We start from the raw sequence: 23,760 nt of genomic DNA on the forward strand, positions 1-23,760 counted from the left end.
CATCTAGAATCATTACTGCGAAAATCTAGTGAAGGTAAGTCTGACGTCGAAAAGAAAGCGCTAGCAAGCCTGTTGGCGAAACACGGTGACACCTTTAGTAAAGATGAGTGGGATCTTGGGTTGACCCACATAGCTGAACATAGCATAAATACTGAGGGTGCGGCACCAATCAAACAGCGACCAAGACCTGTACCATTAGCATACGCTAATGAGGAGAAACAAGCTATTGAAGATCTGCTGAAAAAGGGAGTCATAAGGAAAAGTACCTCCCCCTGGGCAAGTCCTATCGTACTAGTACGAAAGAAAAACGGATCAATCAGACCATGTGTTGACTACAGACGGCTGAATGCCCTTGTCAAGCCGGATGGTTTTCCCATGCCCAGAGTACAAGAGTGTCTTGATGCAGTCGCAGGAGCAAAGTATTTCAGTAGCCTCGACCTCACATCTGGGTATTTCCAGATACCGCTGAAGGATGAAGACATTCCAAAAAAGCGCCTTTGTATGTAAATTTGGACAATACGAAATGACGCGAATGGCATTTGGGCTTAATAATTCGGCCAGTACTTTTCAAAGAGTCATCGAGCTGGTTCTTCAGTGTCTTCAGTGGGAAACATGCCTTGTATACATTGACGACATTGTGGTCTATGCATCCGACCTGGAGCAACATATGCAACGACTTGAAGAGGTACTGACACGCATCAAAGAAGCCGGACTGAAATTGAAGCCGGATAAATGCAACCTTCTACAAGAGGAAGTGGTCTTCCTGGGTCACATTGTTAGCAGCAAGGGGGTGCGCCCCGAAAGCTCCAACATAGCCAAAATAGTAGAGTGGCCTAGGCCTACTACACCAAAACAGGTAAAGCAGTTTGTGGCAACTGGGTCATATTACAGGCGCTTTGTAAAAAACTTTGCCAAGATTGCAAGGCCCCTTACGAACTTGACCAAGGTCGACCGTGCCTTTCATTGGACAACAGAATGCGAGGAAGCATTCAATGCGTTGAAGCAAGCCTTAATTGGTCCAGATTTGATCGGCTACCCATTGAATGAAGCAGGCAGCTTTTACCTCGACACGGACGCCTCCGAGATCGGACTTGGGGCGGTGCTCTCTCAAATGCAGGAAGGTCGGGAGCGCGTGATAGCCTTCGCCAGCAGGGCAACCAATAAAGCTGAACGGAACTACTGTATTACAGAACAAGAACTCCTAGCAGTCGTCTACTTCATACAGTACTTCCGTCAGTACCTATTGGGAAGGCACTTTGTAGTAAGAACCGACCATCAGGCACTTGTATGGTTGTTCAGTTTGAAAGAGCCGAGCAGTAAGATCGCGAGATGGATCGATATATTGTCGAGGTATGACTTCACAATAGAGTACAGGGCAGGTAAAAGGATGGGGCATTGTGACGCATTGTCCAGATGTACGAATCCCAAAGACTGCAATTGTCCAGATGTAGACATGATGGAACCACTCAAATGTGGACCTTGCAAGAAATGCCTTAGGCGATCCGAAACAATGGCTCTGGACAGAAAAGTAAGCGACCAAACCGAGGACCAAAAGTGCGCAGTTCATGACAAGGTCAAGGATGAGGAAGATTGCACAAAAATTGAGCCGGTAAGAGCCGTTTCAAATGGTAATCGAAACACACCCGGCACATCGAGAGATCAAATGGTACCCGAAAGCAGACAACCATGGGCAGCTATCTTCAGCACAGCAGAAATGAGTCAGAAACAGCAGGAAGATGCACAGATCAGACCAATCCTTGAAGCGAAGTTGGCCGGAGTCAAACCTAAGCAAGATGATATGCTCGACAAATGTCCAGAAACCCGGCAATATTGGATCATATGTGACACCTTGGAAATACACTCTGGTACGTTGTATCGAAGGTTTCAGAAAACATGTAACGGTGATGATCGTTTACAGCTAGTGGTCCCACGAGCTTTACGTAAAGATGTGGTGAAACAGGCACATGACCCAGTAACTGCTGGACACATGGGCATCAAGAGAACCAAACACCGAATCCTGGAAAGTTACTTCTGGTTCGCGCTGAAAAGTGACGTCACGCTATATGTCCACCATTGCGATATCTGCGAAGCCGATAAGAAGCCGTCAAGAAAGCCAAAAGCTCCACTGGGACACATAAGAGTTGGAGCTCCATTGGATGTGCTTGCACTTGACTTCACAGGTCCCTTTCCCATAACAGAAAGAAAATACAGGTATGTCTTAGTTCTAACAGACATTTTTTCTAAATATGTAGAAGTAGTAGCAGTACCAGACCAGACAGCTAAGACATGTGGAAAAGTCATTTTGGACAAAATCGTAAGTAGATGGGGGACACCACTGTCGATACACAGTGACCAGGGCTCAGCATTTGAAAGTAAGTTAATACTGGAGTTATGTGAACTGCTAGAAATCAAGAAAACCAGAACGAGTGCTAGAAACCCAAGAGGGAATGGACAGGTAGAAAGGTTTAACCGGTCATTATTGAGGATGATAAGGTGTTACCTAGCAGACGAACAAGACGAATGGGACTTGCACCTTGAAACTCTAGCAGGAGCGTACAGAGCGACACCACATGAAAGCACGAAGTTATCACCAAATATGGTGATGATTGGGAGAGAGGTGAGACTACCAAGCAGTGTAATATTTGGACACGTGAACCCCGCACAGAACCATGATATTTCAGAAGTCGATTTTGTAATAGAAACTAAGGCGAGGCTCCAACGCACGCATGACCTGGTCCGGAAACAATTACAGAAGTCAGCCGAAAGAAGCAAGGAGATACACGATGTAAAGTTGAATTTCCTGCAATACCAGGTGGGCGACTTAGTTTGGTACTTGCATGAAGGCCGGCAGGTAGGTATAAACCCAAAGTTAGAGAAAGCGTATGATGGTCCGTTTCTAGTGATAGAAAAGAGGTCCCCAGTCAATTTCACTATCCGGATGGGTAAGAACGGTCCAATACGCAACACACATCACAACAAGCTGAAACCCTACCGGGGCCAGAACGCACCTGAATGGGCAAAAGTCTTGGCCAATAATCTGAAACAGAAAACATAAAATAATTAGAACCGAACTGTAACATACGTTATAACAATTATTTTTTTCGCGCAAAATTCAGATGGTAGAGAAATCATTTACAGTTTAAACAAAGCAAAACAGAACCAACAGTTATACACAAGGGTCACCACAGGTTTACAAGTTTTATCGCTCCACATTAAACGTTTCTTTAAAATGCTTTATTTTCAGATGAACAGGTTATCCAATGGGGGTCTCGCATATCGTTGTAGCCATTGCGGCAAAGTGGACAGAAAGGGGAGACTGGTGGCACACATACTGAGAGACCACGAACCAGAAAAGCAAGTTCCCTTTTTCTGCACCCTATGCAAGTTCCGGTGTGAAACCAGGGATGATTTACTAAAACACCTTACCAAATACGCGGGCCATGTGAGGGCAGTTGGCAGCAATCAGAACATTGACCTTAAACAGATACTGATCAAGTCCAACGTTCCTTGGTTTGTGTCAGCCAACGATATGACCCCGATAAGGGAAGAAGACGATGACATGTTTATGGATCCAGAGGAACCAGCACTTCCACCATGGCTCCTGGATGTGAGGCCGTTGAAGAGGAAGGCGGACTTCTCACCATCAACCATGTCGCTTCCATTAAGTCCGCAGTATACAGATCAGAGGTAGGTGCTACCCAGATCAATGGTAGAATCCCAGGAAATATTCCCTGACCAATCAACTGCTCTTGTTAACCCAGCACTGTACACGGCCCCTAGCTTTGATGAAGATCCTTTGACAGCACTGGTCCAAACCTTGAAGACACCACAGTCATCGCCTAAGGCCCGGGCAGCCACACCTCTCCAGGACGAACCAGTGGACATTCTTCCTACAGAACAGGACAAGGCGGATCCACTTCTCTATGAGGTAATATCAATGTCAGAAAAGGCGTCTCAAACAGAGAAAGGACAACCCAATGCCGAACTGCAGGCTATCCAGAGAGCATCGGAGACAGCTGCTCAAGCCTGTCAAGCCACCGCCAGGAACACCGAAAGGATACTGGACGAGCTTCGTCGTTTGGAACGCAGAGTAACTGCCATCGAGAGCGCTATTGATAGTCGAAGGCGGGACAAGGAAAACATGAGGCCGCGCAAAATGTAACTGTATGCCTTGGAAATGATCGCCTTCTGCTTGAATTGCAGGGGCCCACTAAGTGCTGGTAATCCACGCGGGCACTTGGTGGGTATTCGTCGCGCCTGCTTGGAAGCCGGCCCACGTAGTACCAGTTGGTGCTATCTGGGTATTCGCTGATCACCGCGTGGGTGGTCAGTCCGAACTGCGCATTGGTCGCTTATGGGGGCATGGTACGGGTATTTCCCCCCCACCTGTGGACTCTTTTTGAAGATTTTTACCTGTGAAAATAAATATGGATATTTAATTTATACAACATGAACAGTTAACTTACAAACTATTACAAAGTGTCAGGACAATTAAAGCAAATGTGTTTTAAGATTTCTGTGATACAAAAGAGTGCTTAATTTTATTTAATAATATTATGTTTAACTCCAAGAGACATTATTGTGTTTGTGAACCTCAAGTGACATTTTTTAGTGTATGAAACACTGTGTAAGATTTCTGTGATACACAAGAGTGCTTAATTTTATTCAATTATATTGTGTTTAACGTCAAGTGATACCTTGTGTGTGTGAACCTCAAGTGACATTCTTAAGTGTATGAATACACTGTGTAAGATTTCTGTGATACACAAGAGTGATTAATTTTATTCAATTATATTGTGCTTAACCTCAAGTGACATTTTGTGTGTGGGAACCTCAAGTGACATTCTTGTGTGTGTGAATACACTGTGGAAGGTGACATTTTCAAAGTGAACAGTGATTTTGTGATCTCAAAAGTAATTGATCTCAATTATTATATATTGCTTGTTCTTGTTAACAGTTAAATAGTTATATCATTGTTGGTACCTCATTGTTTGTTAAGGCTGCAGGAGCTTAGCCTTCCTGCAGGAGGGGGTAATGATGCGCCCCACCTTTTGTTCAATGATATTTGGAATATTAATATTTGTTAATAAATTATACTATTTATGTAGTAAATGAACACTTACCTTTTAAAACATGTATTAACATTCCAAGAGTTTTGATGATCACCAGTGAGGGAATTTTATACAAATTCATGACTGCATATTTATTATGTCTATACAGAATGCATTTTATAAGTAAAACCCCCCTCACTGTATTTTAAGCTTCCATAAACGTTTAATTATTTTATTGTTGCTTAACACTTGTAAGGAGCGAAGCAGTTTCTATGTTTAATTGTGTCCTGATAGGCAAATTCTCCATTTTTTAGTAATATGTATCCATTTCAACTCACCACAGAGTTTTAATAGTTATTTGCCTCTATGTCATATATCATATCTCATTTTACTAAAAATCGCTCATGGTAAGTCCTCTTCAGAGCTTTGTTAACATTTGCTACGGCGGCCATCTTGGATTCTTAGAACTTGTCGACCCGGGTCGATTTGCCTTAGTTGGTTGTTCGATCATAGGTCGGGTCGACCAAGGAAGATCAGCGTTCTTTTGGAATCATTCCGGTTCGAGCCTTCACGAAGAACGGTCGTATTTTGTATCATAAGAACTAAAGAGGTGCTATTCGGTGGATGATCAAGAGAACAGTTAAACTTGAATCGCCGATCCAGTTTGCAGATAAGGTTTTCTACTTTCTTTCTTGTAATTGTTTCGCTTGAAATTTCAATCGGTTCAACTTCATGAATTGTCTCATTTTTTGACTTGTTTGTTTACATCCTGTGGTGACTCATCCGAGATACAGATTCTTCATCTCATTTTTTTAGTCGATTAACGTTTTCTGTATACGTAGAAATAACTGCTTAGCTCCACGAACCAGATATTCCAGAGTCATGTATATCCGCTGTTGTAATCCAACAATCGACGTACGTTATATAGAATAAATCTGTAAACTTATGGCGGCGTTATTTTGCTTGAAACTTGTTACGACTAACTAATTAAGTCAATACGGGATAGTACAAAACGGGGCAGTACGCTACAATATTAACATATTATAGCATTGTTTAGGAAATCTGTTATTAGGCATCATTAACAGTTAACACCAATATTTAATGTAATTAACAAAATATGTAACAAACAAGGGTAGTCGACCACATTCGCCAAGGGCGATACATGTATTAGTATTTTTCCTTACATGCAAAATGCGTTTACAAAATTTATTTTGGACAGTTTCAATGGCATTTACATATTCATATCCCCATATCTGTGAGCCATAACACAATATTGGCTTTACCATGCTATCAAAAAGTAAAAAGAGTTCTTTAATAGAGAAGTTTCCAAAAGCCCCCTTATAACTATAAATTGAGAATATTGCTTTTTGAGCTTGTGAACTTAGATTTTCTTGCGCCGCGTTCCACGATAATTTGGGTGTAAACAATAAACCCATGTATTTATAAGCGGAAGTTTTATTTAATGTCGTACCCCGATATGTCCAGCGCTCGTAATTTCTTAAAGGTCCGCCATTTCTAAAAACAATAACTTCAGTTTTATCTAAATTAATCTCCATTCCCGTATTAATGCAAAATTGATCAACAACGTTTAACTGTTGTTGAAGTTTAAAGGCCGTTTCCGCACAGCTAGCAATATCGTCTGCAAACATGAGACATAAAATGTCAGGTATTTCATTTGAAATTAAAATTCCTGACCCACATGTTTCACGTAGCATAACTGATAATTCATCTAAAAATAGAGCAAATATGGTAGAACTGGTCTTGTCACCCTGACGGGTACCAATATTACATTGAAAAAACTCTGATATAGTAATTTGACAATTGACATGACGCCGCCTGTCAATCAAGTTCTTTTCTAAGAACTGATCTACCAATCAGCGATCGATTAATCGGGCGCGTTAGTTAGCAACGAACTGTCCGCCATTTTCTAGACAAGCTATGGATAGGTTCACTTTTACTTTAGCGAGTTTCTTTTGTTTTCCTCTTTAAAAAAAAGTAGATTAAAAATGGTTAAACGGTGTCGATGGGGACTATGCAACTCGGACAATCGATATCCTGAAAGATTAGTTGGTGACATTTAATTTATGTCGTGTCCAAAGCCGAAAAGAGATCTTGAGATGTGTAAGAGATGTATTAATACATGCGGTCGTCACCACAAACAACTGAACGTCAACACTGTCAAAGACAATTATAATATATTTTTATCGGATATACTAGCAGATTTAAATAGTTTATGTTATCGATCTGATTTTCACATAATATTTCACTTTTTTTAAATAGTTTTATCAGTTATTAGGTCAGAAGCGAGGTTCATCTGCATTACTTTACGAGAAATAAAACCCAGCATAAACCTTATTCATGCTGTCTTTTATTACTCTGATAGTAATGCACTTAATTGACATCATACATGTTATTTGAAGGTGACATGTGATATATTATCTTATTAACGGTATCTACACATTTGCACTGATGTTGTGACACCAATAAACGCTTTTAATCCACACTAGGAGCTCGAATGCTTAGATCTCATTTTTTTCAACGAGTTTCGTTTATTTTGTTCGGATTAAAAAACGGAAATGAAATATGGAAAAAACGGTGTAAAAAGGGTTAATGCAACTCTGACATTTGGTATCCAGAAAGATAAGTTAGATGAATTAAATTTATACCATTTCCAACGCGGTAATGCGGTCTTGACAAGAGCGAGTGGAAGCTTCAAGAATTACCGAGATCCCTTTTATAGAACATTAATTTATTTCACAAACTTGAAATGTCATATAAGCAATAACTAAGCATTATTAAGTATGTATTATGTCACGTGTGCATGTAAAATAATTGAGAATTTTGGTACCCAATTCGTGTAACTTTACGAAATCCCCGTTTTAATCGCGTTTCTGTGTGTGTCAGAAACAAGTGAAAACCATTTTGTTATTATTTTAATAAAGACGTATCGATAAATGCTATTGTAAAAGAGTTATTATTACTGATATTAGTTTAACCAATAAATGCGGTAACTTCGGGGAAGTCGGTACCTGCGGGAGCGTCTGATATTGGTAGCCTTGATAATTTATAATAGCCTGACCGTATTCCATTTCGTAAAACGCTAATTTTATATCAGACAATGTCCAAACTTACTGTGCTTTCTTTGCGCTTTAAATTATAGTGATTGATAAATGTCCCATAAGCAATGTTTAATATGATTAATATCACTTTTATACGCAATAACATGTGGGATTGAGGTACCCACCCGGCGTCAGAAAGCGCGTAAAACTTCACTGAATTCCCAGTTATAAAGCGCTATTTCGTGTCAAATACACGGGAAGGGGGAATGTTTCGGTAATAGTTTTGTTAATAACACGGGTAAATACCGGTGAAGTGTTAATTTATTGCAAATACCACCATTACACGTAATGACGGGTTCGATTTCGGTAAGCGCGCAAGCGTTTGAGAGCGTGTTTAATGTACCGATTTACCCGTTATAAATAGCTGATGTTCTCTTTAATCGTATATTTTTTGCATTTGCAGCATAACTTAATGGCATCAACCCCTTTACAAGTTTAATATGGTGTTAAACAAGTCCATAAAATCATCCGGAATATCGCGTAAATCTATATGCAGTCTATAGGCAAAGAAGCCATTTTGGTGTTAGCTTGTCTAGGTTTTCTTCCCGCTGAGCCACGTGATTAAGTGGGCGGAGCGATCACTGATAAGGCGTCATGTCAATTGGTTCTATACTTCGCCGCAGAATTAGTGTCCGTTGTATTATGTACTTTAACGCAGGAAAAGAGAGAGCTATACATATTTTTAATACGTCAATGAATTTACCTTTAATTCCCTTTTTGGTAAGTGCTTGAAACATTACATGGTGGTTTATTTTATCGAATGCCTTTCTAAAGTCTATATATAAGCAATAGAATCTACCCCCCCTTTTTTGACAAATATTTTTGAGCCATTGCTTGAAGGCAAAAAACATTATCTATAGCTGAATAGCCGGCCCGAAAACCTGCTTGAGATTCATCAAATTTATTGTTTCCTTCCGCCCATTCATATAATCGTTTATTTAATATACCGGCAAATATTTTGTACATTATATTAGTTAAAGAGATTCCACGGTAATTTCCAAAAATATGAGTAGGTCCAGATTTGTGTATTGGACATATTATACTCTGACCCCAAGTTTTAGGAAAATAACCAGAATCAAAAATTCGATTAAAAAGTAATACTAAGAAGGGTGTTGATATTGTTTAATGAATTTTTATAAAACTCAGCTGGTATTCCATCAATGCCACTGCTTTTATTATTTATTAAATTACGGATTTGAAATTCTACTTCTGCGAGTGTAAAGGGCTTATTTAACGAAATCACATCATCGTTTATGGCATCTGCGTTATTGTTTATAACAATGCACGGCGCTATATCGCTGTATAATAAACTACGAAAATAGTCGTGCCATTCATTGGCTTCGATACTAGTAGTAATGTTTTGTTGCGGTTTAGCTTGCTTTATTTTTTCCCACAAGAAATTCGGATTTTTTCGATTCCGGAGTAGTTCCGCTCTTTTTTTTTCTTTGTAACTCAAACATTTCAGCATTGCGATAATTTTTCATTTATTTCTGCGATCCTTATACTCATTTAGATCAGATGGTAAATTTGAAGCTCGAAATTTTCGTAAATATGTGTATTTTTGTTTCTTAAGATTATCACATTGTTCATCCCACTAAAGTGGCTGTAATGATCGTTTGTAGTTAGGTAATAAAAGCATATTTTTGCCTGCCTCATAGCATACAGCGTTAATTTTGTCAATAGCCGCTTCAATATTTGTAGTAATGGGATTCATTATTATATTACAATTTTCATTTCAGAGCGTATTTATATTAACGCGAAAGACATCAGCAAAATGTTCTTGCCATTTGTATTTATTTACGCGCGAAACTTCTTTATTATTACCAAAATCATTGCGGTTGTTATTTATGTGTTCCAAGTTTATTCGACAGTTAATTGGAAAATGATCAGACTCTGAGCGGTCAAGTACTTTGAAGTCAATAATTCTCGAAAATAACTCTGGTGAAGCAATCATGTAATCTACAACACTTGCCCCTTCGTTTGAAACACATGTGAAATGGCCTTCCTTATCGTTCGCGAATCTTCCATTTAGAATATGTACATCAAACACACAGCATAAATTGACTAACGATTTTCCAAAATTATTTCCCCTTAAGTTATCTCTATTCGCGCGTTGGACATCAAAAGCACTGCCTTCATAATCTATGTCTCCAAATATATAATATAAATCATCGCAATTTATGAAATCTAAGTAATCTTGCGTGTTAGAATTTAAGTCTCCTGATAAGAAAAATAGAGCATCGGGATATGTAAATTTTAGCTGTTCTAAGTTAGAAAACATACACTGTATACCATTCTTCTCCTCTGTTAGGTTATATAGTGATGACCCTTCTGGAGAGATATAAGTGTAATACATAATGACATCTTTTGACTTAAACAATTTAGAAAATTTACAGTACAACACAACACAATCATTAAAGTGAGTATTAATACGTGAGATTATATTTAACTTCTGTAAATGGTAAGAAATAAAAACACATATGCCTCCACTGTTACGTATACTGTTTGGATTTAACTCTCTAACATGATCATAACATGTGTAGGATTCTAATAATGAATTAAATTCACCACAACAGTTTCCCCAAGTTTCACATAGACTAACAATATCAAATGAAGATAAATCAGTTTTAAATTCTAGATTGGTTATGTGTTTACGTAAGCCTGCAATATTCATGCTAGCGATATTTATATCGAGCAATTTCCTCGTGCTGTCTTTGTTTGTTGGGTTACGGCCAAATTCCTAGTCCATGAATGAAGTGTCGGATCGTACTTCCTCCTCGTCTCTGGTTGGCGGATTCCCACCATTGTGCGGTATGCGTTCACTTACGTCATCATTCACGTGGTTGATCCTGTTGTAACCATCCAATCGGTGATGTGCATCATTATTGTTGTCTGGGTGACAACGTGGTATCCCACGTGCAGGACGTTGTCGAGTTGTAGGTCGCCGGGTACCAATGGGAACAACTGACTGTGTAATGTCCTTGTATTTGTACACTTGGTCATTCACAATTAATTTATAATAACGTATTACGGCATAGTTATCGTTTCTTCTCTCTTGTACCAACGCTCTCCGAGAATGTGTCTATGTTTACGTACTTTGTCACTGAAGTCCTGTTGAACAGAGTGTGACCGAATATGTTGTAACTGCCTGTTCGCCCGTCCTAAAATCAGTTCACAGTCCTTGAACCGTGTAAACCGTACCATGATTGTACATTTGCTTGGGTCCCGAGATTTTATGCGATATGCACGCTCGATTTCGAACGTATCTGCTTCGTCCCCAAAATTCAATGTCTCTTATAGAAATGAGCGTACTTTTCTTTCCGAAACATCCCAGTTTTCATTTATACTACCGTCTATACCGTTAAAGCGAAGATTGTTTCGTCGGGATTGATTTTCAATCTGATCCAACTTATTCTTCATTTGTGACACTTCCTCCCGTAGTAATAAGTTATCACTACTAAGCCGGTCATTGTCTTGCTTTAATTCGCTGATGGTTGAAAAAATTGAGTCAATCTTAGTATTTATACCGCCGATTTCTGTGACTAAGCGTTCATTTTGTTTATCAAGGTCGATTTTCATATTTCTTAGAAAAGTAAACATTTCAGAATCATTACTGGAATCAATGGTTGACCTACTTTGGCTGTTTTGAGTAGTTCCGTTGTTATTCAATGGCGATGGCGACGGTTGAGAAAAGGCATAAGATGACAATGTCCGCTGCCTCGTCACCACGCCGTCTAATGTATCGTGTCGAGGGGTTGTGGCTTAAGAGAGACCTTCACAGGCCCGTGAGTTTAGAGGCTGCTTTTTGTTACGTGCCGGGTCCTCTCTGGTCGGACCAGGATTTCTCTCCACATCGCCACACAGAATTATCAAGATAGCCATGCACGTGCTCAGGCGCCAAATGAAAGAGATCGACTTTTTAACTCCTTTAGACAAAATAAGCACCTTTACACATTTGGCACGTCTTTGTTTAACCACAAAACATCCAATTCTCACACGCAAAGTAGTAATATCCTCTCCCATTTTGCTGAATATTGAAAAAATCGACAATATTATACACGTGCAAAAAAACGCATCCATCTTATTCAAGGGACGCAACTACATTGACGAAGACTGTTTTGATAAATAGATGGATGTCAACAATATAAAAGTTTTACATGAGAGGATGAACACAAACAATAAACAAACAATATCTTACATGTTAATAGCGTTTTGCTAGCTCTATTCATATTGTTTTTGAAAACTAGAAGTTTCATTGCATGTCACAATTCAGGTGCTGTTTGAAATAGTAATTGCCCCTTACCGGTTTCACTGGAGGGGACTTATGGTTTGCGCTCTGTGCGTCTCTCAGTCTGTCAGTCTATCTGTCACACTTTTCTGGATCCTGCGTTAACTTTAAAAGTTCTTAATATTTGTTCATGAAACTTTAAACATGGAGTGATGGCAATAAGGACATTATGCACTTCATTTCATTTTGTTCCTACGTCATAAATTCTGGTTGCTATGGCAACAAATATATATTTTTAAAAAATCTGATAATGCTGGAGCCGGTAGGGGACATCTACTGCTTGGCAATAGTCTTGTTTATATATGGTTCTTTAAGTAAGATTTGCTATTTAAAATTAAATAATATTTTGTAGATAAGATTAACCCTGTGGTGATTAGGTTTATAGTGTTATATCCATATATTAACCCACTTTTACAGCGAATTCGGTCGATTAAAGCCCCGTTGATGAAATATCATCTATAATCAACGGCAGGAAATGACGTCAATATTTCGACGAAATGACGTCATAAATCCAGCGACATTATTCAGTCAAACTAATTTTGTTTAAACAAAAAGGTTTACAAAATATAAAGTGGGATAAATAGAATAATAGATAAGTGTTGATTATAGATCAGGTTTATCATGATCGGCACGAAAAGGAAAAAGCACTCGCCAAGGCTCGTGCTTGTTGTTTTCTAAGCCTCGCATGATAAACCTGATCTATAATCAACACTAACCTATTATTCTCTATTTAATGTTGTATTTTGTGCATGTAGTTGTTGACTCTTCATAGATGTTATAAACCCATTTATGCCTAGCGTCTAGAAAAAAGGACTTGGCAAACAGCGTAGACCCAGACGAGACGCCGCATGATGCGGCGTCTCATCAGGGTCTGCGCTGTTTGCTTAAAGGAATTTCTGTAAGAAATATTCCAAATAAAGAAATAAATATACTAGACATCCCTACTTTGGAAATAAAATGATCCAATTTAGAAGGATGGGAGAGTCCACTAGGCATTAATTGGTTAATCATTTCTCTGTGCTGATTCATCGAAAGCACTTAATGAGTTTGTGTATGCACTCGCCAATCTGTTATTTTTGTGTTAGCTTTATTATTTAAATGCTTTTTAGCCCGTATTTATATTAAATATATATTGTATATGTCGCTGTTTGTACTATATCAACATGAATGAATTCTATAATCTTTTTATGTAATTATTCACATTGGGAATAATTGCTAACCTTTTTTAATCACTAACGCTCAATTGCTTTTACATTTCTTTAAAAACACAAAATTATCAATGTGTGTATCATATGCTGTTTTATCGACCAATGCACAATGATTTGTAGCATTAAGGATCTGTATCAAGAGGTTTTTGTAATCACCTATTAGAACGACAAAGAGTTGTGTATTGACCAACAAACACCGCAAATCCGAAGAATAGTTCAATTCTTACAGGATCTTATGAGTACAACAATTTTAGCAAATGAAATAAGAAGTTTTTTGTACAACTGTATGTTCTGATGTGGGCTTCCTTTTCCATCGCTTTGGGGTGTGTTCAATGTCTAAATAAAGTTCGGTACGTATGATTTTTAATGTAGGTCACAAATAGTATATAACTAATACATGTTAATGTTAAATGAGTGTACAATTCATTTGTATGCTTAAATGACGTCTATGGAATCTGGTATTGTTATCTTCTATTCATTATTGTGTACATGTAAGATGAATGTTCATGTTACATAATAACGCAGCTATAGTCCACGGAGGTCTCGAGCTATCCAATACAGGACATGGTATAACGCAGCTATAGTCCACGGAGGTCTCGAGCTATCCAATACAGGACATGGTATAACGCAGCTATAGTCCACGGAGGTCTCGATCTATCCAATACAGGACATGGTATAACGCAGTTATAGTCCACGGAGGTCTCGAGCTATCCAATACAGGACATGGTATAACGCAGCTATAGTCCACGGAGGTCTCGAGCTATCCAATACAGGACATGGTATAACGCAGCTATAGTCCACGGAGGTCTCGAGCTATCCAATACAGGACATGGTATAACGCAGCTATAGTCCACGGAGGTCTCGAGCTATCCAATACAGGACATGGTATAACGCAGCTATAGTCCACGGAGGTCTCGAGCTATCCAATACAGGACATGGTATAACGCAGCTATAGTCCACGGAGGTCTCGAGCTATCCAATACAGGACATGGTATAACGCAGCTATAGTCCACGGAGGTCTCGAGCTATCCAATACAGGACATGGTATAACGCAGCTATAGTCCACGGAGGTCTCGAGCTATCCAATACAGGACATGGTATAACGCAGCTATAGTCCACGGAGGTCTCGAGCTATCCAATACAGGACATGGTATAACGCAGCTATAGTCCACGGAGGTCTCGAGCTATCCAATACAGGACATGGTATAACGCAGCTATAGTCCACGGAGGTCTCGAGCTATCCAATACAGGACATGGTATAACGCAGCTATAGTCCACGGAGGTCTCGAGCTATCCAATACAGGACATGGTATAACGCAGCTATAGTCCACGGAGGTCTCGAGCTATCCAATACAGGACATGGTATAACGCAGCTATAGTCCACGGAGGTCTCGAGCTATCCAATACAGGACATGGTATAACGCAGCTATAGTCCACGGAGGTCTCGAGCTATCCAATATAGGACATGGTATAACGCAGCTATAGTCCACGGAGGTCTCGAGCTATCCAATACAGGACATGGTATAACGCAGCTATAGTCCACGGAGGTCTCGAGCTATCCAATACAGGACATGGTATAACGCAGCTATAGTCCACGGAGGTCTCGAGCTATCCAATACAGGACATGGTAAACAAAACGTTGCCTCGCCATCGGATTCAATGAAGACTTTTGAATAGTAAAGTGTCCATTAAAAATAATTTCTTCAAATGATTTTATCTTTATTAATACATTTGTATTTCGGGACGGCTTAATCCGATGTTGTTGGGATGTGTATTCAGCTATAAGCTATATCAAGCTTTTATATATTATGTACAAAGCAATAAATAACTAAACTATTGAATACGTTTTCAATATCCGATTCTTTCCGATCAACCCAGGACAAAAAGATACACTCTTCTTATTAAGTTTTTATATTAATACGTATAGTGTGATACACTAATGCACATGATTATATTTCCTATGAAAACATTACACATAATACTTTCAGCATTAGACAATTACATAAACAATACCGCGTCATTGTGAATACTCTCAGTACAAAGAACATATCACTTTACATTGTTGTACATTTTTACTACACGAATCCATTACATTATAAATATTTGAAAAGTTATCTTGTATATTTATTATAATAAGAGGAGACGTATGCTTGTTAATAGTTTCTTATACAAGCGAGCCGGTCCGTGGAAAATCGGACTTAATGTATGTTTATAAAATATCGCCCCGGATTAGCCTATGCATTAGCCTGCACTGACAGCAAAGGGAATCTGTGTCGATGCTTTAAGCTCGTTCAAAATGCACGGTTTTCCCAGGTACCGGTTCATATATATACCGCTGTAATACAACTAAAGCCTTACTCAATCAGTTGCCCCATGTGAGTAAAGTTAAATTAAATAAAACCAGTGTTAAATTGCAAAATACAATGCTATACATTTTTGAAGCAAAATTAACCTGAACTAACTATTAATCTTATTTCATGCAAAATCACGCAAGCACAGCAATTAATAGACCTGTACATATCCAAATATGCTGTACAAAAAGTGCTGTTTTTAATTTATGAGTTTATATTCTGTATTCGAGAAGGGTGGAAAACTTATTGTCTTCGCCATAATTGGCATTCAGTGTGACCTTGGCGTCGCGACCTTTGTACGGGGTGAGGTCAACGCGGCCTTCCCACAGACCGGCGGCGTTCCGAGACAGGTGTGACCAGGTTCCGTCGGCGACGATGGCGGATGACTTGGCGTTCGGTATAAAAGCCTCGAAACGGACGTTAGAGAGGTTGCCATGGGAACTGAGACTGGCTGGCTCGACGATGTAGCAGCCCTCCTTCCATTGCGCAAACTGCTTCGGGTAATTAACGATCGCGCTTGAGAGCTTGGTGCAGTTGATGAGATAATTGTAAACTCCCGGAAGCGTCTTGCTGTCGTCGGGCAACAGAAGGGCGAAGATCTGAAGTTTGTAGTATCCCACCTCGGGCAGGGACACCAGGAAGGAGACGACGTTGTCTTTGGTCTGCGTGAACACGTGTTGAGGCAACTCCTCGGACCTTCCGCAATGCGTCAGATTGGCCGTGACCTTGGAGGGCTTACTCGTACGGATCTTTACCTCCAACTGAAATGTACATGTACCGATAAAGAAAAGGGGGGCTTAGTTCGTTGTGAATTTGGCATTGGTGCATTTAAATGTAGATTAAATGTGATGATAAGCGTTGTTTTTAATAGATCTTTACAGATTTATTTAATAATGAGAGAGGTTATCATTCATTCGATTGTATGAATAAAACTAATATGTAAGTATTAACATTACGCAATTCGTTGACATGAATTGGAACACGTTTTACCTTTTATTATTAATGTCTAGAAAACATCTTGCAAGAAAGAAAGGAAAGGAAATAAAAGTTAAATCAATGCATTCAATGTTTTTGTTTAATTTGTTGATTGCAAAATGTTAAAAAAAGACGGCACATTTAATACTGAATGGGGCCCTTAAAGGGATCTTTTCACGGTTTGGTAAATTGACAAAATTAAAAAAAAGTTGTTTCAGATTCGCAAATTTTCGATTTAGTTATGATATTTGTGAGGAAAAAGTATTACTGAACATTTACCATAGTCCAATATAGCCATTATATGTATCTTTTGACGATTTGAAAACCTAAAAATTATAAAGCGTTGCAACGCGAAACGATTGAATAATTTGGAGAGTTCTGTTGTTGTCGTTTAAATTTACGAAACTACGAAGATTGCTTATATAAGGTATAAAATACGTAACCTGCGTATACTCGGCGGAATAGCCGAGAGGGTTAATGCGTTTTTACTTCAGGCTAACTCCAGGACTCCGGGGGTCACTGGTTCGAGCCCTGGTACCGGCTACTTATTTTTCCTGTTTTAATTTTATTCTTGATTTTTTACTGGATCTTTTAAAATCCAATGTTTACATTAATCAATATAAAGCATTTAATGACAAACTTCAAAATATGCCAAAATCTGTGAAAAGGTCCCTTTAACGGTCCAAATTGGCTTAACAATCACTGCAGTGAAGACTGCATTTAGAGCGAGTTATCGTGTACGCTTTTTGAGTACAACAAGGAATAAAACACATAAATAATATACCAATGTCATAGTACACTGGGTGTCACATTTGGAAATAATTTGCTCGAATGGTTGTTTGCTTAAAACTTAAACTTATAAAATGATTTGTACAGATTATCTATTATAATAATGCATTTTCGAAAAGCATTTCATCTGCTCGTTTTTTAATTCCATCTAAAATCAGAGAATTTCCCAAGTAAATGTGATCTGAAATTTAGGCATACATGTCATGTTCTATCGAGAAAGGAATCGTTTATTTTAATTGAAATGTTTCATCCAAAAATAATTGTGTTCGTATTTGAATATTATTATTGATGTATTTTTTATATTAACATCTTTCTGGTAAAACGAGACTAAATTCATGTCCTTAATTTGTCGTCCCATGTAAGCCTGTGCGAATCAGGTACGACAGTTTGCACGTGTATATAATTTTTCGTTTAAAGGAAGTCTCTTTTTAACGAAAATCCAGTCTAGAAGGAAACTGTCAACTCATATTAGACTGTGTGGACTGCACAGGTTTATCTGTGACGACACTTTACCAGCATGCACTGTGTAAGTGCGCGGCTCTGGACGACATTTTACCAGCATGCACTGTGTAAGTGCGCGGCTATGGACGACACTTTACCAGCATGCACTGTGTAAGTGCGCGACTCATATAATTCTGGTTTAATTTGTGGAAAAAGAAAACTGATAAAACACACGACTATTCTAAGATCTATTGAAATGCAAACGCATCTTAAAGTACATTTATTACATGATAATCATAGACAGCTTGTGGCTTTTAATGTCTTTCAAATGTGTTGGCTGGGCGTCTTTAACCTTTGCTGATGTGATTAATGCGCAAGATATGGTATCAGAAGAGATCAGAAAGTTCATCTGTCAATCATAAAAAAAACTTGTCTTAAAGGCGGGCAAGGGTACATAGTCACCCATAACATAGAACATTTACGAGTGTTTTAGTCAATGTCTTATGTTACATGTTGGTGCATTCCATTGTGTGGTCAAGCCCATTACAAAACATTAATGTGTTTATGGCTAAATATCGGAAATAATTTTCGAGGGCTTAATTTTATTTAAAGAACACATTTAGGCAAAAATATATGATATAATACGTGGTTTGCTGTAAAGTAAACAATAAAAGCAAACAAACCATTTGTTTGCATTATGTTTAAAGTTTCTTTTTTGTTGATATGTTCTCAGATTACATAAGAAAAGACGCAAAAACTTTCGGTAAAGAAGATATATGTATTTGTATACATTAGCTTGTTTTATAGGCCGCTCCATGAAACGGTCTCTGGTTTGACTTATTTAATTTTGAACGTAACACAAGAAATATTGGCAACGAGCAAATAATGAAGTAAAGTTTGTGTCTTTATTCCAACCGATTGCAAATCAGGTCTGAGTTTAGAAAAAAGCTTCATTTTCAGTTTAGGTATATTTTTTTACATTCACACGTTTTAAATGGTTTTCGATATGTGTTCTGCTAATAAAGAAAGTACGAAACATCGAAATGTTTCTTGGTATAGAAGACCAAATTCGTTTTATGGTAACAAAACATAAGTGCAGGACTAAGTAACTGAGCTAAAAAAATCTACATTTTAAATAAACCGATAAATAGAATTAAAAAAATAATAATTACATTGGCATACACAAAATAATGTGAACGAAATTAATTGCAAAAAGACATGTCGTACCTGATTGGTGTCCGTATGGATTTCCGGTTCAAAGTGGCTCTCTGTTGAGAGCCCAAACTCCTCGAATTTCGACTGAGCACCCAGGTACCCGTGAGGAAGCTCCGGTTTTCCAGCCATCTTCTATGTTAACTTATAGAACAAAAAATAGTCCGAGTCAAAATGGTGTTTATATACAGTTTACAGCTTCACGCGTCTGGAAAAATCGCTGGTTTTTGCTTCTGGTAAAACGTCCTGTCTTTGGTGTGCGATAATATAAATGTTCTACCTTAGTGTGTGACCCGGCACGCTGCTGCTTCAACTTCCGATGACCGTTTAGGTGGTCAAATTAACAGCTTGATCCACGAATTTTAGTGTTATATTAGCTGTAGTCTTCAGCATGGAGTGATAACTTCTGATTCGTTTACACGTCTCGCAACCGATACAAATGTGAGAATATTCGAATTTTGAGGATCAGCTTAACCCAACGCCGTGCAATCGTTTCTCGAAGAGAGATATGGTCTTCGCAGGGGTGTTTTATTCCTGGAAATAGCGATATTGATTCATCCGCATGACATTGCCGAGATAAAATTTCACCATCTTATCTTTTATCTCCAGAAACAAGGTTTCTAAAAAAACTTCAGCCCGTGACATGCACAAGCAGTTATATCTCAGCAGCGTGTGTTCTGGTTTGCAGAAAAATGCGTCAATCTTTTGAATGTTTGTGCAAACGCAGCACTTACTTTATTTTTAACCCATTTATGCCGAGTGGACTCTCCCATCCTAAATTGGATCAATTTATTTCCAAAATTAGGGATGTCTAATATATGTATTTCTATATTTAGAATATTTCTTACATAAATTCCTTTAAGCAAACAGCGCAGACCCTGATGAGACGCCGCATCATGCGGTGTCTCATCTGGGTCTACGCTCTAGACGCTAGGCATAAATGGGTTAAAGTTTAGGTTTTATGTTTATGGCTATAAGTGTTTGTCCTAAGTCTGTTTTGCAAGACGATGTGCAATCGCTTTGCATTTTAGCCAGAGTAGTGCTTGTTTCGTAAGCGTATTTTTTATGGATTTTTTTAGGGCTATTAGTGTTTGTCCTAAGTCTCTTTTAAAGACGATGTGCAATCGCTTTGCAATTTAGCCAAAGCAGTGCCTGTTTCGTAAGCGTATTTTTGATGTATTGTTTTAATGTATTCCAAATTTTGAGTAATATTTGTTCCCTTATAGTTGTAGTTTAGTAGATTTTTGTAAAGTAGATGCTATTAGTTTTATAAGGTTATTTGTTCTTACAAAAAACGTATTCCTATTAATAAATATGAAGCCCTTTACCGCTATGAAATACATTATGGGTTGTATCACTCTGTAGAATTAATCGTTGCCGAGCTTCGTTCAAAAGGTTCACTGCAACGAACCAATTATTCATCCAATATCATCCGAAATTTAGTCTACGAGTAAGAGAAATACCGGTTGCTCGAACTATATAGCAAGTATATCTGATGTGTGCATATAAATAAATAACATTATCATATGCATGTCCGCAGTTTCACGCTGGTGCTGCGATATTTTATGGCAGATTTGTTTTCTGATACTTGGAGATTTCGATCTGTTTATCAAAATAAATTACATGGCATTTGGAGATTAAACAAAGATGCATATTTAAAAATAATGAAATGTAAGACTTATGTATTTAGTTCTTCTTATCCGATTTTTATGCATGCATTTCCACGCACGCAAGCGTGTGTGAATTGTAAAAACCTCGCCTCTGAACTCAACGTACAATATGCATACGGTGTGAATGAATTGCCATCTATTACTTACTAGCCCCTAAAGCCTGTTATTCAAGATGAGTTAGATTACTATTCGGACGTGTACCATGCTCTTGTTTAACCTGGTTTGGTATCTAAAGAAGCGTAGTCTAATTGACATTAAAACTGAATACAGGTGTACACCCAATACTTCTATTCCCCCCAAATTATTTTAAGAAGCATTCAAAAACTTATAAAAGTAAGTATTTGACCATGAAACATTAAAGTCAACGGTGATCGGATTGTTTTCTTGAAGACCAAAATGAACAGAGTGCCATTGTCTATACAATGGGGGAAAACATGAAAGAAAACGACTTGCGTTCATTAATATAAATATGGTACGGTCCCACATGGCATCGACGACGAATACCCATGTGTGCTTAGCCATTGCACGCTCTGTCAGAAGTCCTTAATTTGTCCCTGAACTTCTAAATTTCCTTTTTTGTTTCCATCTTGTATGTCGTGCGAATTTAACTGAGCTTGCGAAGGCCGTTTATAAAAGTTAATCAAACGCGCTGATGTAATTTAATACACTTAAATCGAATCATACTCGGCAAATGGAAAATATATATTTCTCAAAACGTAAACTGTGATAAATTCGGCAATAAAAGTTGCAGTCATGTATATTCACCTTATTAAACATGAATTATGATAACAATTAGATCAATGTCAATGCTGTTTTCTTTGTCAATATTGTTTTACCTATATTAATTAATGGAGGTCATGCGACAAATACTCGACGAGAGCGAGTAAGCAAAAACGGATATACTTGTTCCTGAGTGCAAATGTTATGCATTGATCATAAAGAGACATTGATATATTATTTATTGATACATTTTTTGTGTTGTGATACACAAAGACCATGACGCAACCGCATAAAAATCAAAACATTTTTTAGTTGGTCGCGTTAGCGGTTAACTAAATTTACAGAGCATATTTTGCAAATCAGTATGTGCTTAGAAGCCTTAAGTACGGTAAGAACCGCAACTCACTCTGCTAGGGACGATTACCGCTGCCTGTCTGCAGCAGACGACAAATGATTCTGCTCTAGCAGTGAGTGTATATACCAGCTTGTAAGACGACCTTGGCCAGTCTAGTGTTAATCATTGAAATCTGTACATATTGGCTGCTTTCAGGGAAAACGGGGCTTAATGCACGTCAAATAAGATTAGCATATGCACACTGATTAGCCTGTTCAATGCGCACAAGCTAATCAAGGACGACAACAGCGAACAACTTCAGTGCCTTCAGCGCTTTGATTAAACAAGGCATGGCTTAACAAAGCGATGTCGATTAACTATGTACATGGGAAGGAACGCCAATCGCAAATCATCAATCAACAATCAAGTTTCTTTCTAACAAATCATCAATCAACAATCAAGTTTCTTTCTAACAAATAGTATCGTTGGTCTTTGGCCTTTGGCGAAGTTCTTTCTGATGCAGTCGTAACAATTGGTGTCGTTGCTGTCCTTTATGATCTTGTTGCTGCTAGTTCTATCGTAGCTGTATATATTAATGCGTAGGTTGATGTTTCCTTTGTTGCTGCTATGGCTGCAACAGCTGCCGTCCCGTCTATGGCTGATGTAACTAATATGTATGTGCAAGCGAACTGCTAACCTTCAACTATCTTCTCAATACGAAATTAATCGTAAGCGGACCATGTTATTTTATTACAATCGAAACATACCTCAAACACACTACTTTAGAACACACTCGAAAAAGTCGTAAATTAATAAGAAAGCCGATGTACGTGTAATATGCTCGGAATAAAACAGCTGAGTGTAGTCAAGTAGATATTTCAGTGAGGGGTTTATTGACATTGTTATCAAAATAAATTAATATTTTCACGTATTTCGAACGCTACGAAGCTCATTTCACTGCTGCGGACAGACCTGATAAGTCATCTGGCTGGCTAGAAGTTAACCGGATGATGAAAAAGATTAGTTCCTATTTTTGATGATGGATTCGATATGTCAGCGACGCAAAACCGTTATAATATGGAGCAATGTACACGGATATCGTTCGTGTTAAAATTGCGGAAAAAAGCTCTTCTTGTGATTTTTTTCCTGGTTATAATTCACAACAAAATGTATTTCAAACGTGTCAACTGAAACGTAAAGTTAAGTATTCATGAATCAAACATTAATTTTAAAGTATCAATTAACATACAGTCGAATAGATCATTCACAATACTCGCATTCGCCGAAACAATTAATTTCCAAGAGTTATGTAATATATTTGCTTAAACACTGAGTTAACAGTAAAGTGTCTCACCATTTAATGGTTTAACTTCTGATGTATGTCAAACATTTAGGTCAGTATTATCTAAGCACAGCAAAAAAAAAAACTGACCTAAAAATCGTTACATACTTTAAATATACACTGCTCAGAATGTTTTCACTGATAACAAGTTGGCTAGGTAATATGTATTGCTTATTGCGCATTGAATACCGAGCCAAATTTAAACTTCATGTGTCTGATAAAATAAAACCTTTGTGTTTCGTTGTGCATTCAATCATAAA

General features: G+C 38.2%; 2 protein-coding genes and 1 long non-coding RNA gene across 4 annotated transcripts; 2 read left to right on the forward strand and 1 right to left on the reverse strand.

Annotated features, from left to right (window-relative positions):
* Positions 1–523: 523 nt before the first annotated feature.
* LOC127872504 (uncharacterized) lies at positions 524–3,691 on the forward strand. Its single transcript, XM_052415830.1, has 2 exons — positions 524–2,211; positions 3,286–3,691. The coding sequence occupies exons 1-2, from the start codon at positions 524–526 to the stop codon at positions 3,689–3,691; spliced, it is 2,094 nt and encodes a 697-aa protein (XP_052271790.1).
* Positions 3,692–14,179: 10,488 nt separating this feature from the next.
* Positions 14,180–15,348, forward strand: LOC127871055 (uncharacterized). Its single transcript, XR_008045073.1, has 3 exons — positions 14,180–14,312; positions 14,366–15,107; positions 15,161–15,348. It is a non-coding gene; the product is annotated as an uncharacterized LOC127871055 (long non-coding RNA).
* A 211-nt stretch (positions 15,349–15,559) lies between these two features.
* Positions 15,560–19,989, reverse strand: LOC127871054 (uncharacterized). Of its 2 annotated transcripts, XM_052413682.1 has the most exons (3): positions 19,715–19,989; positions 19,450–19,578; positions 15,560–16,778 (listed from the first exon to the last, which is right to left on the reverse strand). In XM_052413682.1, exons 2-3 carry the CDS (start codon positions 19,564–19,566, stop codon positions 16,230–16,232), a joined length of 666 nt encoding a protein of 221 aa, XP_052269642.1. In that variant the 5' UTR covers positions 19,567–19,578; positions 19,715–19,989; the 3' UTR covers positions 15,560–16,229. The 2 variants fall into 2 exon arrangements, with proteins under 2 accessions (XP_052269642.1, XP_052269641.1); XM_052413681.1 differs by having other exon boundaries at positions 19,450–19,988.
* Between the last annotated feature and the right edge of the window lie 3,771 nt (positions 19,990–23,760).

The sequence above is a fragment of the Dreissena polymorpha genome, chromosome 3 (assembly GCF_020536995.1).
Source record: "Dreissena polymorpha isolate Duluth1 chromosome 3, UMN_Dpol_1.0, whole genome shotgun sequence".
NCBI lineage: Eukaryota > Metazoa > Mollusca > Bivalvia > Myida > Dreissenidae > Dreissena > Dreissena polymorpha.

Excerpts from the sequence above, each read along its gene's own strand:
- LOC127871054 (XM_052413682.1), bottom strand. The coding sequence starts at position 19,566 with ATGGCTGGAAAACCGGAGCTTCCTCACGGGTACCTGGGTGCTCAGTCG. Across the intron at positions 16,779-19,449 it reads TCCATACGGACACCAATCAG|TTGGAGGTAAAGATCCGTAC; the intron begins GTACGACATGTC and ends TGTACATTTCAG.
- LOC127872504 (XM_052415830.1), top strand. The coding sequence starts at position 524 with ATGACGCGAATGGCATTTGGGCTTAATAATTCGGCCAGTACTTTTCAA. Across the intron at positions 2,212-3,285 it reads ATAACAGAAAGAAAATACAG|CCATTGCGGCAAAGTGGACA; the intron begins GTATGTCTTAGT and ends ATATCGTTGTAG.